At 51.6% G+C, this 14,292-nt stretch overlaps 7 protein-coding genes across 7 annotated transcripts; 4 read left to right on the top strand and 3 right to left on the bottom strand.

Moving 5' to 3' along the window:
* Positions 1–27: 27 nt before the first annotated feature.
* Positions 28–402, top strand: N7508_006277 (uncharacterized protein; the record flags this gene model as incomplete). Its single annotated transcript, XM_058464343.1, has 3 exons — positions 28–50; positions 102–284; positions 345–402. The coding sequence occupies 3 exons, from the start codon at positions 28–30 to the stop codon at positions 400–402; spliced, it is 264 nt and encodes an 87-aa protein (XP_058318196.1).
* Positions 403–533: 131 nt separating this feature from the next.
* On the bottom strand, positions 534–1,824 carry N7508_006276 (uncharacterized protein; the record flags this gene model as incomplete). The annotated part of the gene is made up of 3 exons (XM_058464342.1): positions 534–1,396; positions 1,457–1,717; positions 1,770–1,824. The coding sequence occupies 3 exons, from the start codon at positions 1,822–1,824 to the stop codon at positions 534–536; spliced, it is 1,179 nt and encodes a 392-aa protein (XP_058318195.1).
* Positions 1,825–2,202: 378 nt separating this feature from the next.
* Positions 2,203–4,008, top strand: capA (adenylate cyclase-binding protein; the record flags this gene model as incomplete). The annotated part of the gene is made up of 4 exons (XM_058464341.1): positions 2,203–2,249; positions 2,371–2,626; positions 2,680–2,981; positions 3,033–4,008. 4 exons carry the CDS (start codon positions 2,203–2,205, stop codon positions 4,006–4,008), a joined length of 1,581 nt encoding a protein of 526 aa, XP_058318194.1.
* Positions 4,009–5,352: 1,344 nt separating this feature from the next.
* On the bottom strand, positions 5,353–7,789 carry N7508_006274 (uncharacterized protein; the record flags this gene model as incomplete). The annotated part of the gene is made up of 2 exons (XM_058464340.1): positions 5,353–7,413; positions 7,529–7,789. The coding sequence occupies 2 exons, from the start codon at positions 7,787–7,789 to the stop codon at positions 5,353–5,355; spliced, it is 2,322 nt and encodes a 773-aa protein (XP_058318193.1).
* Positions 7,790–8,452: 663 nt separating this feature from the next.
* On the top strand, positions 8,453–9,231 carry N7508_006273 (uncharacterized protein; the record flags this gene model as incomplete). Its single annotated transcript, XM_058464339.1, has 2 exons — positions 8,453–8,672; positions 8,732–9,231. Coding segments are annotated over 2 exons (720 nt in total), but the record flags the coding sequence as incomplete, so codon positions are not given.
* A 136-nt stretch (positions 9,232–9,367) lies between these two features.
* On the bottom strand, positions 9,368–12,523 carry N7508_006272 (exocyst subunit SEC5; the record flags this gene model as incomplete). The annotated part of the gene is made up of 1 exon (XM_058464338.1): positions 9,368–12,523. The coding sequence occupies one exon, from the start codon at positions 12,521–12,523 to the stop codon at positions 9,368–9,370; it is 3,156 nt and encodes a 1,051-aa protein (XP_058318191.1).
* A 270-nt stretch (positions 12,524–12,793) lies between these two features.
* On the top strand, positions 12,794–14,266 carry N7508_006271 (isocitrate dehydrogenase (NAD(+)) IDH2; the record flags this gene model as incomplete). Its single annotated transcript, XM_058464337.1, has 5 exons — positions 12,794–12,880; positions 12,950–13,015; positions 13,160–13,246; positions 13,299–13,421; positions 13,475–14,266. 5 exons carry the CDS (start codon positions 12,794–12,796, stop codon positions 14,264–14,266), a joined length of 1,155 nt encoding a protein of 384 aa, XP_058318190.1.
* Between the last annotated feature and the right edge of the window lie 26 nt (positions 14,267–14,292).

Raw genomic sequence — 14,292 nt, 5'->3', positions numbered from 1 at the left:
AACTCCTTCAATTGAATATTCGTCACAATGGGTGGAGGTGGAAAGATTCCGTATGTTTTCTTCCCCAACATCCCCGCCAGACGCTAATAGGAGTCGGACAGGTACCCCAAGGAAGTTTGGTCCCCCGCTGGTGGTTGGTACGCCCAGCCCGCCAACTGGAGGGCCAACACTGCAATCATGGGCGCCTTCGTGATCGGTGTCGCTGCCGTTGCCTTCAGCCTCAGCGCCGAGCGCGAGTACCGTGACAAGATGCCCGAGCCCGGCCGGTTCTTCCCCAGCCGATAGTTGGTCACCCCGACCCTATCACTCTGTGTATGATGCTGACCTATATATTCTTGCTTTAGCTGGAGCAAGCAGATTCGCGAGCACGAGGCGCAACAAGCCGCCAAGAACGAGTCATGAAGAAAACCCAGGATATTGACGGTTGTGAGAGGATTTGAACCAAGACGGAACCTTTTCTTGCGTGTTTTTCTACTATTTGTTCATTTGTGTGCTGTACGACAATAAAAGGGCGTTCCTCATTCAGCCATTGATCAGTCGGTCAATAGGTGTTTCCGAGGAGACTCCTCAAGTGTCCTCAATAATCGCTGCGTGTACAGGCGGACCCGTTCCGTGAATTCAGTTTGATTCCACAATTCCCTTTCGTTTCCATCGACATCGATCTGTGGCACACCAATTTGTTCCACCACGAACCCTGCTGCGACAGTCGCGCAAATAAGTGCCAGGGGGTGTTGCGGGAAGTTGCCCCAAGAGTCAAGGGCCTTCTTCCAGGTCTCGGACTGCGATAGAACAGACTCAATAGCCTGAAATGGCTCTCGACCGGTAGTCACCATACCCTGAGCTAGAGCACCTAGGAAGGAGTTGCCCGCGCCCGTGGGGTCAAGCACAGGCGTGGCACCAGAAGCATCAGGTTGGTGATATGCTGGGAGCCAGATCTTACTAGTCTTGGAGTAAGCGTAGCTACCATCCTTTCCTGCCCTGATAACTAGTAGACCGTTTCCAGCATGACCAATGCCGGAATCTATAATCTTGTGGACCAGCTTTTGACTTTCGTCACTGTCCTTGCTCCAACCGGGCTGATCAAACATCATGCCGATTTCCATGTGGTTAGGACTCACGACATCCACGACATGGTTTGCAGCGAAGAACTTCTCCTGTTCCTCCGGGGTGCAGAGGTCAGGAACTGGCTCCCAGACAAAGATGGGACGCTTGGAAGTATCCACCGCAGGCGGAGCTTTGCCCGCCTTTTGCAACTCTTCTCGCCGCTGTAAGATATAATCGACTATATAGATACAACGGGACGCAGAACAGACCATATGGAATGTCTTGGACCACATCTGAGTGTCCGATAGCATCTCGGGCTCGAGTCTCAACTTGGGGGTCAAGTATTTGAAGTCTGCGGGGTCAATCAGCACGTACATTCCAGCGATATTTTATAGCATCAATAGATACATACCTCGTTTCTCGTTTGGATGATATCCATTCCAGGCTCTGGTAGTCAATCGGCTGAAATCCTCCCGGAAGAGACAGTCTGTGTTCCATGATTTGATCACATCTAGGGTCTCGGGAGGGAAATCAGAGCCAACGTCTACGATCCAGCTCACGGATTGTGCATATTTGGAGCCTGAAACCAAACGGGCACCCACGACCGCAAATGAGGCTGCACCACCGAGTATGTTCTTAACTCCAGGTCTTGAGCCACCGAAGTCAATGTCATCTAGACAGTGTGAGCTGATATCCCTCATTGAACGGATAAGGGTATACCATACCTAGGATGAACATTCCCAGAGTGCAGAAGTCGACCTCATGTTGACCCTGAGACATGACTCTAGCCCTGTAGTTCTAATTGATCTATATGACGAATGGCAAAGAAGAGGAGAGTGAAGACAACAAGAGAAACAAATGTCTATCAACTCCCGAAGTGGATCATAGATACATATTGTAAGGGTAATACGAAGAATACCATACAACGTCATTGTGTCAGCCCACCCCTTCGTACCGTATTGTATCCGTGGGCCTGGAGCCCGGACCTGCAGTCAGGAGCTCCGGACTTCTTCTTCCTTCCCCTGTTTCTTTAACTTAACTTGCCTTGATATATTGCAGGAGACTTGATAGTCTATTCGTTGCCTGCATCCTCCACTGCACTTAATCTACCTCCTCCCTCCTTTTCGTTCCAACCGTTGGAGCTACGTGTTGCCTATCATGGCGTCAGGCGGCCATATGCATAACTTTACCACCCTCATCAAGCGGTATGTATCCTCGTTGCGCGCTTTTTTCTTATTGTACTGTGCTTGAGCCATGTTCGAATTCCGCCTAAGCCGTACGACAATTCCTCCATATCCTTGACTGACCATGCGCTTCGGTATATAGGCTCGAGGCAGCCACCTCCCGCTTGGAGGATATGGCGATGTCACTCGATGACCCCAGCTCACCACAATCTATGGGCGGCGCTTCATCTTCTGTGCCCGCTACTCCCGAACCCCCCAAGCCCGCCCCTCCCCCACCCGCAGCTCCTGTGGCAGCTCCGGTCCCGCCGCAGATCGAAGACTTCGATGCCTTGATCAAGGGCGATGTTCAGAACTTTGTGAACCTGGGCGAGAAGATTGGCGGTCTGGTTGCCGAGCAGGTAGGATTGGCTGGTATCGTTTCCGCAGTGACTTGTGACTGACTACAATTTAGTCGAAAGCCGTCATGCAAGCCTTCAAGGCCGAGCGCACCTATCTTTACGTTGTCACAAAGGCCAAGAAGCCCGATACCCAGCCCCCAGAGCTGATGACCGATTTGCACAAGGCCTCGGACAGCATCAATAACATCCGCGAGTCAAACCGTGCGTCTCCGTTGTTCAACCACCTCAGCGCTGTCGCAGAGGGCATTGTTGCGCTCGCCTGGTTCTTTGAAAGCAAGCCCGCTGAATTCGTCGCGGACATGATTGGTGGCATTGATTACTACGGAAACAAGGTGTTGAAGGAGTACAAGGACAAGTGAGTACTCTGCTGACAAGCTGCAAGATCTGTACATTGACGTTTTGACAGGGACCGTACGCATGTCGACTATATCAAGGCCTACACCCAGAACTTCAAGTCTCTCGCCGAATACCTCAAGAAGCACTTCCCCAAGGGCCTGACTTGGAACAACGAGAATGGAATTGACGCTCTGGAAGCTTTGAAGCAGGCAAAGGGCGGACCTTCTTCCCCCGCTGGCGGTGCTCTTCCTCCTCCTCCCCCTCCTCCAGTTCCTTCTCTCAACGTGCCCCGCGGTGGTGCTCCTCCCCCACCACCTCCCCCTGGCATTCCTCCCGCTCCCGCCCCTGCAGCCCCGGCTCCCGACATGGGCGCTGTGTTCGACCAGCTCAACCAGGGCGAGGCTATCACCTCCAGCCTCCGCAAGGTGGACAAGTCAGAGATGACCCACAAGAACCCCGGCTTGCGCGCTAGCTCGACCGTCACAGAGGGCTCCAGCGCCAACCGCGGGAAGTCGCCTGCACCCAGCAAGAAGCCTAAGCCCGAGAACATGCGCACCCGTAAGCCGCCTCGCAAGGAACTCGAGGGCAACAAGTGGCTCATCGAGAACTTCGACAACCCCGGTGATATCATTGAGATCCCTGCCCAGCAGAACCAGTCTATCCTGATCACTCGCTGCAACAAGACCATCATCAAGGTCACCAACAAGGCCAACGCCATTGCTATCGATAACTGTAATGGTCTCTCTCTCATCGTTGACTCACTCGTCAGTAGTCTTGATGTTATCAAGTGTCCCAAGTTCGCTCTCCAGATCGACGGCACTGCCCCTACCCTGCTCTTGGACCAGGTTGACGGCGCTGCCGTTTACCTTGGCCCTCAGAGTCTCAACACTGAGATCTTCACCAGCAAGTCCTCTGCCATCAACATCAACCTTCCTCCTAAGGAGGGCACTGATGAGGACACCAAGGAATGCCCTCTGCCCGAGCAGTTCAAGAGCTACATCAAGGATGGTGTGCTCGTGAGCGAGATCGTTGAGCATGCCGGTTAAGTAGACTTCGTACTCAAGAGGCCAGGAAACCTTCCTTTCTGGGCTGGAGAATTCTTTATTCGCGTTGTTCCTAGGTAGAAGTCACTACATACTTCATCCTAGGCCGGGGCTCTTTTGATAATTTTTGATTGCTTTATCTAGCGCTCTGTAGATAGAATCGCAGGATCTCAGACTTGTTCATCCTTTGTCTTTGATTGAATATTTTGAACCTCTTTTGAAGATAGCCATAAAAAGTAAGATGTGCTTCGGGGAATAGATTTTAAAGGCGACCAACAAACCAATTCGAGATAACTATTCCGGTCCTATCACACTCATAACCGGGCTCGAAAACGACAATGATACCGGACTCTTAAGAGCTTATATATGGTCGATAGTATCGCATATAACACTTATATAGCAGATGGTATTGAGTCATCTAGCGTGTCAAGTTCAAAACAAATCGCATGGAGGATATGTATCATACTTACAGCTAAAACAAAAGTCAAACACTCTCAATAGCATCAAAAAACCCCCTCAAACCACAGTCTGTTCCGTCAACCATTGTCCTCCATAAAACCAGAACCTCTTCTGCACCAGACATATAAAGGAACAAAGCAAATCAAGGAAGAAGTACACTCGCACAAGCCTTCTGGCAACCCCCAAAATCGATATTACAGTCAAGTATGGAGGCAGGCCCCCTGGCTGCCAATGTGGCTCCCCATGGAAAACCCGCTGCTGAGTAGCAGGCCACCACCAGTCCTGTGCATCCCCTCTGGAGATTCCGTACGTGACCATGTTAAGCACCCGGGATATACCCAATTACCACAAGTCAAACATACCTACTTCCAAGATTATATTTATATTCAAAAGTCTGAACTTCAAAATCGACCAAACTAGCCTAGATGATATATACACCTAAAAACCCTCCAATATAACTAAAGAAAGACCAAGAAAGATAGGGGGGTATAGTCAACAACACAGGCGCCTGGGTAAACCTAAACCCATATATACCAAAAGAGCACGAGCATTGAAAATAAAAACGAATGTCCAAGATACAAAAAGGAGACAATGAAACACTCATCGCGGTGTGTGAATGTGGGTGCTATTATTTGGGTTAGTATGAACAGTGATCGGCGGCAGACCGGTGCGCCTTTGGTGCCAAATTGGTGAGGGGTTTCTTCTCTTTTCATGTTTTTGGTTTGGTTGTCCTGTTCTAAACTTGCAATAGATTGATGGTTGAGGTACAAGTGAAGTCACGATAGAAGTAGGTGGGAGGTAAATATTATACCAATGAGAATGTGCCGGAAAAGATGCGTATAAGGTGGGGAGAAGGAGATTGAGGAGAACAATGTGCTAGGCTCTCGTTTAATGATGACGATGATGGTTATGAAAGGGGTGGAGTCGGCTGCGAAGGTCCAGTGAGTGCGGATGGCGCTCATCCACGGAGGATGATTCGGTTCGATGGACATCGAGGCCTCGGAGTCTTTTCGCAAGCAAGCTCTCACCGACTTCCGGACCAGTCTGACTCGGTATGAAAGGATGGCCCCCGTATCCCACATCATCTTTGGTGAGCTTGTTATACAGAGACGAAGTTTGCGAACGTGGACTTAGGTGGAAGGAATCATCAAGATCCATGGGTGTTGGAACCTCTAGCTGCGAGGGGAGGCCGCCTGGTGACGACAAATGAGGACGGAAGGAAGGGATTGATCCCTGGCCGACACTCCTTCTGCGAGATGCTTTCTCAATCGCCGCTCGTGCATTCGCACTTGTCGCCGGCGAAGAATCTCGAGAAGGTTTGTATGAGCTATATCTAGGCTCAGGAGTTTGAATTTCATTTCGTAGCTTCTCTTTGCCATCTGGAACCCGATTGGCAAATACCACCCGAATGCTCGAATGCAGATAAAAGCGCCCACTTGCGGGGCAGCAAATATTTAGATGGATCAAATATCGCAGAGTCGGTTTGTCTTGAGGATCTTCGGTAGCATTTAAAGAAGCCTCCGGACGATCGGTACCAAAGTTCTTTCGTGCACTGAGTGGCATGTCGATGATCGGACCAGCCGAATAACTGCGTTGCCGAATGAAGGTCTTTGTACCAGGCTCCATATCCCCGAGGTCATACGGAACCAAAAACAGCTTGACTGCTGTTTTATGAGGGTTCTTGATTATGATCTGCAGCTGGCCTTGCTGTGGTATTCGATAAGACCCCCCCGGAGGGCATTTAGGTGATTCGGACCTGCGACTCTTCTTCTCTCTGCGCCGGCGACTGTCTGCTTCGGACATTCGGGGAACGTTTGCTCCATCTGTACCAGGTGGGTCTTCTCGATGTACTGCTGGACTTGCGTGTCGCCTGCGACGTCTAGTTGGAGCTTCATGCTCTTTTGGAAGTGAGTTCTCCAGGTCAATTTGTCCCACATATGGACTCGGGTTGTCATCTGAGATAGACCGTCCGCTGCCCGAGGTCGGGTAGCTGTAAAAAACAACTGGGAAAGGCACCGTAACATGTGGTGGGCATTTAAGGTGACCTTTGCATTTGCCTTTTCCAAGCACACCGATCTGAGCCGTGAAATCCAGCGGCTTGGAAGGATTCATGGACATCCGTCCCCGCAAGATGGACTCCTCGTAAGAACCTACCATCGGAGCATGTGGTTTAGACGAGTTGTCTCCGCTCAGAGATGGCCTTCTGAAATGAGATGGCAGGACCTGACCAGCAGGTGATGGTGCAAGCTGAAGACTATAGGCTGAAGTCAATGAACGGCGAGGATGAGAGTTTTGATTGGCGAACAAATCCCGCTGTCTCCCGGGCGGGCATGGACTGCCAATGTTCAAGGCATGTTGGCTTTGGCTTGGCGGAGCAAATTGAAAATGTCCGAAAGTCTCTGGGGGCAACGTGCGGCGGCGGTTCGCTTTCTCTGAAGGGTCCGATACATCCACGGGTTCGATGCGAGGCGAAAAATCCAGGTCCGTATTATTTGCTTGATATACTAGCGGACTTGTTGGAGCCTTGAGCACATAGCTTGAAGAGAACGAACCCAATGAAGGTGCCCGAGCACGGGTGTTCCCGCCGAACGGAATGGATTGCGGATTGCCATTTGATGTGGCTGGTGTTTGTAAGGATGCAAATGCCGGAGCTCCAAACCAGGGAGTTGTAGGAGAAGAACTCAAGTGAGGAAAAGGAGAAGCTGTACTTCGCTCCTTAAATAGAGGCCTGGGAGTTGGTGGATCATGGTGATCTGTGGCGCCTTCTCTGAAGTCGCCTGAGTGTAACGCTGACCGAGGTCTCTGGATATCGGCCGGCGATCCCAGTTCTTCTGTCTCATCTATACGATGTTGATATTCAGTAGAAGGTTCTTGATGTTGTTCTACACTTTGATGCTGTTCCTGTGACCTGCGGGGCATGAAGACGTCACCATCTTCCCTGTCAGTAGACTTATGATAGATGTTAGCTACGGCCCGAGAGAGATGATGACAAAGGGACTCAACGACAAAAACCCGAAACAAAAGAAGTACGTCAAAAGAGAGGTTTGGCAAGGGCTCCACATACCACGGGTTGAAGTCTCCAAGGCGAAGATTCCTTGATACGATGTATGAGCTCCTCCCGGTCGTTGGACCACGGTCCTGGCATGTCCGGCTCCGTTGGCAGCGAGAGCTCTGAATATTTAGACACAGGTTCTGCAAAATCTTGTGAAACTCGGTGGTGAAGATCATTGAGGGACTCGGAGGACCCTGTAGTTGGTTGTTCTTGTCTATGGTCTGGTGACCATAGATAATGGCGCCGCCGATCCGGATCTCGAAATAGGGGCATGGCGTGATAAGGGCGGACTAGGAGGCCTAAAACGATAAGTGTGACATCTCAGGAGACGTAGCACCATCTGAAACCAGAGCCGATCGGGGGGAAGTTGGATGCGGTGTGCGAGATGATTCGGGTATATTGAAGTGATTGGCGAGGAAGACTGCGCTTCTATAGATCACGTCATGGGATGCGATTTCGTTAGAGACAATGGAGCTGTTCACTCTGTACTCGCCCGAATGTCGACCCAGTCTGGGATATATCTAAGAGAAAAATAAAGCCTTTGAGCGTTGGGCGTCGATCAGATCATGGAGATCCTGACTCAGACGTCATGTGACGTAGTGACGTTGAAATGCAAATGCGACTGTTTTTGGACAAAGAAGGGCATCGGGCACCAAAGTAGCTGCAGGCTAGCCTAAGGAGATAGTTGGCCGTGGTTGGTAAAGGCTGGAAAAAAGAAAGTGAGGGCGTGAGGAGCAGCTAGGGAGTTATCGGCGAAGACTTGCTTGTCTTGAACATATTAGGCGGACAAGACAAGAAGACAAGACGAAGATCCCCCCAAAAAAAGATCAAGTGATAGTTCTCGATTCAATTAACATGATATAAATAACGGTAGAACCATAGTAATCGTAGCTGTCTCCTATGTCCAACTGATCTATTCTTTGACTGTTACCGGAGTTTCATGCGGAGATCGCCACTTTTTTTTTTCTTCTCCGCCCTTCAACACAACCCAATTCCAACTCCAAGACAGCCACTGTCAACCCTCTAAAAATGGCACCGAAACGCACCCACGATGGCGATTCAGCCCCAGCAACAAAGGCCGAGCCCGCAATCAAGAAGCGCAAGGGCTTCAGCGTTGGACCAGCAAACCTCCCAGACGGCACATATCGACGAAAGAGTAAGCAAAACAACGTCGCCAGCCAAACAAGACCAAGACTAACGAGTTTCCCCAAACAGCCCAGAAGCTCAAAAACGACCTGATCCAAAAAGCCAAAGTAAAGAAAGCCTACGCAAAGATCAAAGCCCAAGAAGAAGCAATCGCACCCAAAAAGTCCGTCTACGACACCTACGTAGACGAAGACGCCGAGACCGAAAAGAAAGATGAACCCGCCGCCAAAGACGCCACAACTCTTGAACTGCACCCGGACCGTATCGCCATGTTGAACGAGCCCGAGCCTGAAGCTGCACCTGAGCGCGCACCTAGACCCGAACGCCGTCCGAGGGGAGAGGGACGCAGAGAGCGCAGACCTAAGCCTTCAGCGTTTTCGAAGGAGATTGAAATTGCTGAGGCAAGGAAGAGGGCTGCTGAGAAGAGGGAGAAGGATCGCGAGGCTAAGCAGAAGGAGCGGGAGGCTATGCTTCGGGCTAAGCGGCCTGATCAGTTTGGGAAGAGGCGTTTGGGGAGGGAGAGTAATGCGCTTTTGAGTCGTGTGCAGCGCATGGTTGGACAGAATTAGATGGAGCCTTGGATGAGGATGGGTCAGTGAGAGCTACATGTTTATGTGGTGTGGACTATGTTTTCGTGATACCCGTTTTGGAAGTAGAAAGATTCATGATGAATTCGATATATTGTTACTTCAGTTAAGGGGTTCGCTATGTCTGTAAGCTGCTTGAGGATTTGGAGCTATTTGAGCTGCGTTTCCTGAAACAGGCAAACTCGCCCTTCGTCCTGTCTCGGAGTCTCTTCAGAATGCCTCTCATTTCTCCGAGTTCGGCTTGGAGTTTCACTCGGGCTTCATTTGTTGTGCGGGCATCTAGCTCGACGTAGATTTGGCTTTGCATGCCTGATGCTTCTTCAGTTGCGTATTGAGATAGTGACTGTGCGATAAACTCGGTGTCCAGGGTTGCTTGCATTAGAGCTGCTAGCGAAAAGGAGGAACGGGCACGGAAGGCCGCGAGCAGAGATGAGCAGATTTGCGTCACGAGATGTGTCAATACAGTAGCCAAAAGTTTAGAAGATGCCCTGGAAGCTTGCGGGTTGGGGGTCGGCGATACGGTTGACGGGATGGTCGTAGAGATCTCCGTGTGGACAAGCACCATGGTAAGCATAGTGTTGTAGACATATGGTCGAACTTGCTCTGGTCGATCAATCGAGGGCACCCAGTCAGGGGATCCAATGCCGGCGGTGATGGTATCGTTTAATATGGTTGTAGTTGGGTTGACATATGACTGGAATAGTCGGTCTTCGATCTGGCTAAGTACATCCCGGACAGTCTTGGCCTCTTCGGTCAGTTTAACAGAGAAAGCGCTCTCGAAGTTGGAGATCAGCTGTGGAACATATTCGGCCTGTAGGGCCTTGAGATTCGAGAGAGTAAGGAGGATTCGGACGTTCTGTCCTGTGGTTAGTGATCTGAAGGCAATAAAATCGGTGCTGATACTAACCCTGTTGCACGAGTCTACAGAGTCTGCCGAGAGAACCGACATAGCAGCATCGGTGGCTTGACTAGTGATTGCTGGCCGGGAAATCACCCATTCATTCTCTTCTTCAACACTGGTTGGACGCTCAGCGTTTTCGACCAGCCCGCTCAGTGCTTTGTAGACACTAGAAGCAAATTGAGAGCGAACCATTTGAAGCAATTTCGCAGGCGGTTGAGTGATAACATCTACAGAGCCTGGCTTTGCCCCTGCCTCCGAGATGTAAAGGATTTTCTGCATGCCTCCAAGGATAGCACCCTCGAACGCCACAAAGAACCCGGGCATCTTGGTAAGATCTCGATTCTCCAAATCACGGGTCCAATCCTCCAACATCTTGCAGATCTCTGCATCTTTGTTCCAAGCAGCGCATGCCACACGGGCACATCGCTCCCTAGAAACACCGACAAGAGACCTGAGAAGATCATGTGATTTTCCAGTACTAGCAACGGGCTGCAAGGACGCCATTTCACTGGCAGCGGTGCCCAAGATAATGAGGAATTTGCTCAAGTAATGCACTCCACTGAGTGAATTGGAGAAGGGTGGCCAGAAGGCATACTCCTCCCAGGGTTCACCCAATTTCGGGACAGGCATTGGTAGGTTCTTTGGATCCAGCTTGAAGCGTGATTCCGTTGGAGTGACTCCTCTTGTCTCCGGACTTGACGGACTTGCCGGGACTGGGGAAAAGAGTAATGAGACGTCCTCAGTTGGAAGTTCCGTGAAGAGGGCCAGGACGTTCTGTCGGATGAGATTGGTTAGTTCCACCACGCCTGTCTCCAACTCCTTGACGCTACTACTCGAAAGTCGGTGATGTTTGCGGCTCTCCCCTTCAAAGCCGACAGGTAGGAGTCGCTGTCGGTTGCCATCGATGAAAGACTGGGCTACTTCCCAGAAATCCAGTACTTCTCCCAGTAAACCGCTCTGCGATGAAAGGAGTCGAGTTAGGAATGCTTGTACGCATTCCCAGAGCTCGATAACCTGATCGGTGTCCAATCTCTCCGGAGATTCTGCTAATCCATCACGAGGTGCCAGGCGAAGGTAGGATGCCGTAGCTTGTGGAGTTGGCCTCTCTCCAGCAGCAAGCCGTCTTCTTAAAATCTCAATTTCGACCTTGCATCGGTCACAAAATACTGTGATCTTCGTCTTCAAGAATGCATAACGACTTTGTAGCCATGTCCAAATAGGGTTGTCCTCGACGCCCAGTTCCAACAAAGCTCCAATCAGCTCCATATGCTCTTCCACGGGCCCAGACGCAGTGCTTGTGGTAGATGTAGTAGGTGCATCACTAAGACGCCTCCAGAGATCGCGCTTGAAGTCTTGGATTTGTTGGTCGACATCCATCCACATGCGGCCCATGGTCAAGATCGTATGCGTCTCAGAATCGTTTAGTTGTCGGCGGGCACTAGAAGCTTGGTCTGCGATGTTCTTAGCTCCATTAGCAAGAGTTCTAGCTCTGGTGTATTGCTCGAAAACAGAATCGTAATCTCGTTGTTGAATCGACTTGGACAGCAGACTTCCAATCTCGTAGGCCTCCCGGTGTTTCTCCATCGTCTCAACCACTGATTTCAATACTTGTTCTCGTTCTCGACCTCCAAGAGCTGGCCCCCAGACCTCCTCGGCCTTCACGGAAGCTTCCACTAAAGGACCTCGGATACCCTTCATACCGTATTCGCTCTCTTTCGTGAGCGCGGTCTTCTTGGGAGTCACCGCTGGGGCCGGGGATTGACTGTGATTTTGACCTGAATAGCTTCGGAAGTGACCTGATCTGCGGGGAGCTAGAGTTGGTTCCTTCTCCATGCCCTGGTTCCTCATCTCAGTGTACACGGCATCGATAGTTGCCTTGGCGCGGACGAAACGTTCGAAGTTAGCCTCCACCAAAACTTTCAGCGACGCGGACTTCTGATCGATGGATTGCGAGAGGTTGTCCAAACCGCTCATGAGCGATTCGATGGATGCCTGGGAATGCGCTTGCGACAGGAAGAGTGCAGGGGAGAACGAGGTCGATGATAACAGGAACCGGGCTCGTTGGCGACCATCATCATCTAGAAGTATTCCGCGTTGCTTAAGGATGCGAAGGACGCTGTCACCTGTCCCCAATGGGTCGGGCTCGTCGCTCTGCGCATTATCTCTGCCCTCCTTCCCTCGTCGTGAACCAAAGTTGTTTCTCCAATCACTGGGGCTGCGTTCAAGGGCGAAATATCGTGATTTGCGCGGACGAGAGTCTGCCCTCTGAAGAGGCTCTTCGTCAAGCTGATCAGCTTCCTCCAGAGCTGCCGGCCATTCTTCGGGGAACTCTGAAGGGAGGCTGTAGTGGCTCGCGACGTCGAGGTCAGCCATATTGCCGGGGGGTGGCACAAACAACAAGAGAGAAATGCAATCAATATCTCCAATCCTCTAGATACATGGACAGTATTGTATCGATGAAGCTGTCAAGACCCTGGAGCTGTGGATAGAGAGTGGACTCGGCCCGGGGGGACATCAAACCACCAATGCGGTGGGAGTCCCGGTCGGATCGGGGCGGCGCCGAGAGATTTGATTCTTTCTCCCCTTCTCCTTCTTCCCTTCTCCCCACCACCCTCTATCTTTGCCTCATCCCCGACGTTCAAGATGCTCGCTGCTCGGAACTTCTCTGCTGCTCGCCAGACCCTGCGGTTCCCCCGTGTGGCTCCCAGCTTTGTTGCTCCCATCTCGCAGGTACCAAACCCCTCCCCTCGTCTTTCAGTCGCAAATCTTCAATTGACTGACCTTGCTTGTTTTGATTAGGTGCGATTCTACGCCAGCCCTGCCCAGGAGGCTGTTGCCAAGTTCAAGGGCCAGAAGGGCTCCGATGTACGTTTTCGTTCCGCCGAGCCCTTTTTTTTTCATGCATGCCGGCGCCAGCCGCGTTGCGCACACCGAGCACAATTCGATGCCAACGACCATGATCGCGCGTAAAATTACACCTTACTAACGCCAATCCTTTCTTTAAAATAGGGCAAGTACACTGTTACTCTGATTGAGGGTGACGGTATTGGTCCTGAGATCGCTCAGTCCGTCAAGGACATCTTCGAGGCCGCCAAGGTAGCTATCTTCCTGCATATCGACCCTGCAACAAACACTAAACCAATTACAGGCCCCCGTCAAGTGGGAATCCGTTGATGTCACTCCCATCCTGAAGGACGGCAAGACCGCCATCCCTGACGATGCTATTGCCTCCGTTCGCCGCAACTTCGTCGCCCTCAAGGGTCCCCTCGCTGTATGTCAACGCCTTGGTTGCAATTGAATTGCGACACTAAACAATGTATCTAGACTCCCGTTGGTAAGGGTCACGTCTCTTTGAACCTGACTCTCCGTCGTACCTTCAACTTGTTCGCCAATTTGCGTCCTTGCAAATCCATTGCTGGCTACAAGACCCCCTACGACAACGTCGACACTGTTCTCATCCGTGAGAACACCGAGGGTGAATACTCCGGTATTGAGCACGTCGTCGTTGACGGTGTCGTCCAGAGCATCAAGCTCATCACCAAGGAGGCTTCCGAGCGTGTCCTCCGTTTCGCCTTCCAGTACGCGCAGTCCATCAACAAGAAGAAGGTCCGCGTCGTCCACAAGGCCACCATCATGAAGATGTCCGACGGTCTGTTCCTCAACACCGCCCGCGAGATCGCCAAGGACTTCCCCGACGTCGAGTTCGACGCTGAGCTGCTGGACAACTCATGCCTCAAGATCGTTACCGACCCCACCCCCTACAACGACAAGGTCCTTGTCATGCCCAACCTGTACGGTGACATTCTGTCCGACATGTGCGCCGGTCTCATTGGTGGTCTCGGTCTCACCCCCTCCGGTAACATTGGTGACGAGTGCTCTATCTTCGAGGCCGTCCACGGTTCCGCCCCCGACATTGCTGGCCAGGGTCTCGCCAACCCCACTGCTCTGCTCCTGTCCTCCATCATGATGCTGCAGCACATGGGTCTCCACGACCACGCTGCCCGCATCCAGAAGGCCACCTTCGACACCCTCGCGGAGGGCAAGGCCCTCACCGGTGACCTTGGTGGTAAGGCCAAGACCCACGAGTACGCCCAGGCTATCATGTCGCGCCTGTAATCGAGTCGCTGCTCCGATCCTCTGTA

Source organism: Penicillium antarcticum (assembly GCF_028974205.1).
Source record: "Penicillium antarcticum strain IBT 31339 chromosome Unknown utg000006l_segment0_segment0, whole genome shotgun sequence".
Taxonomy (NCBI): Eukaryota; Fungi; Ascomycota; class Eurotiomycetes; order Eurotiales; family Aspergillaceae; genus Penicillium; species Penicillium antarcticum.
Note: the sequence above shows the minus strand (reverse complement) of the source record. Positions and strands in the feature narration are given on the sequence as shown.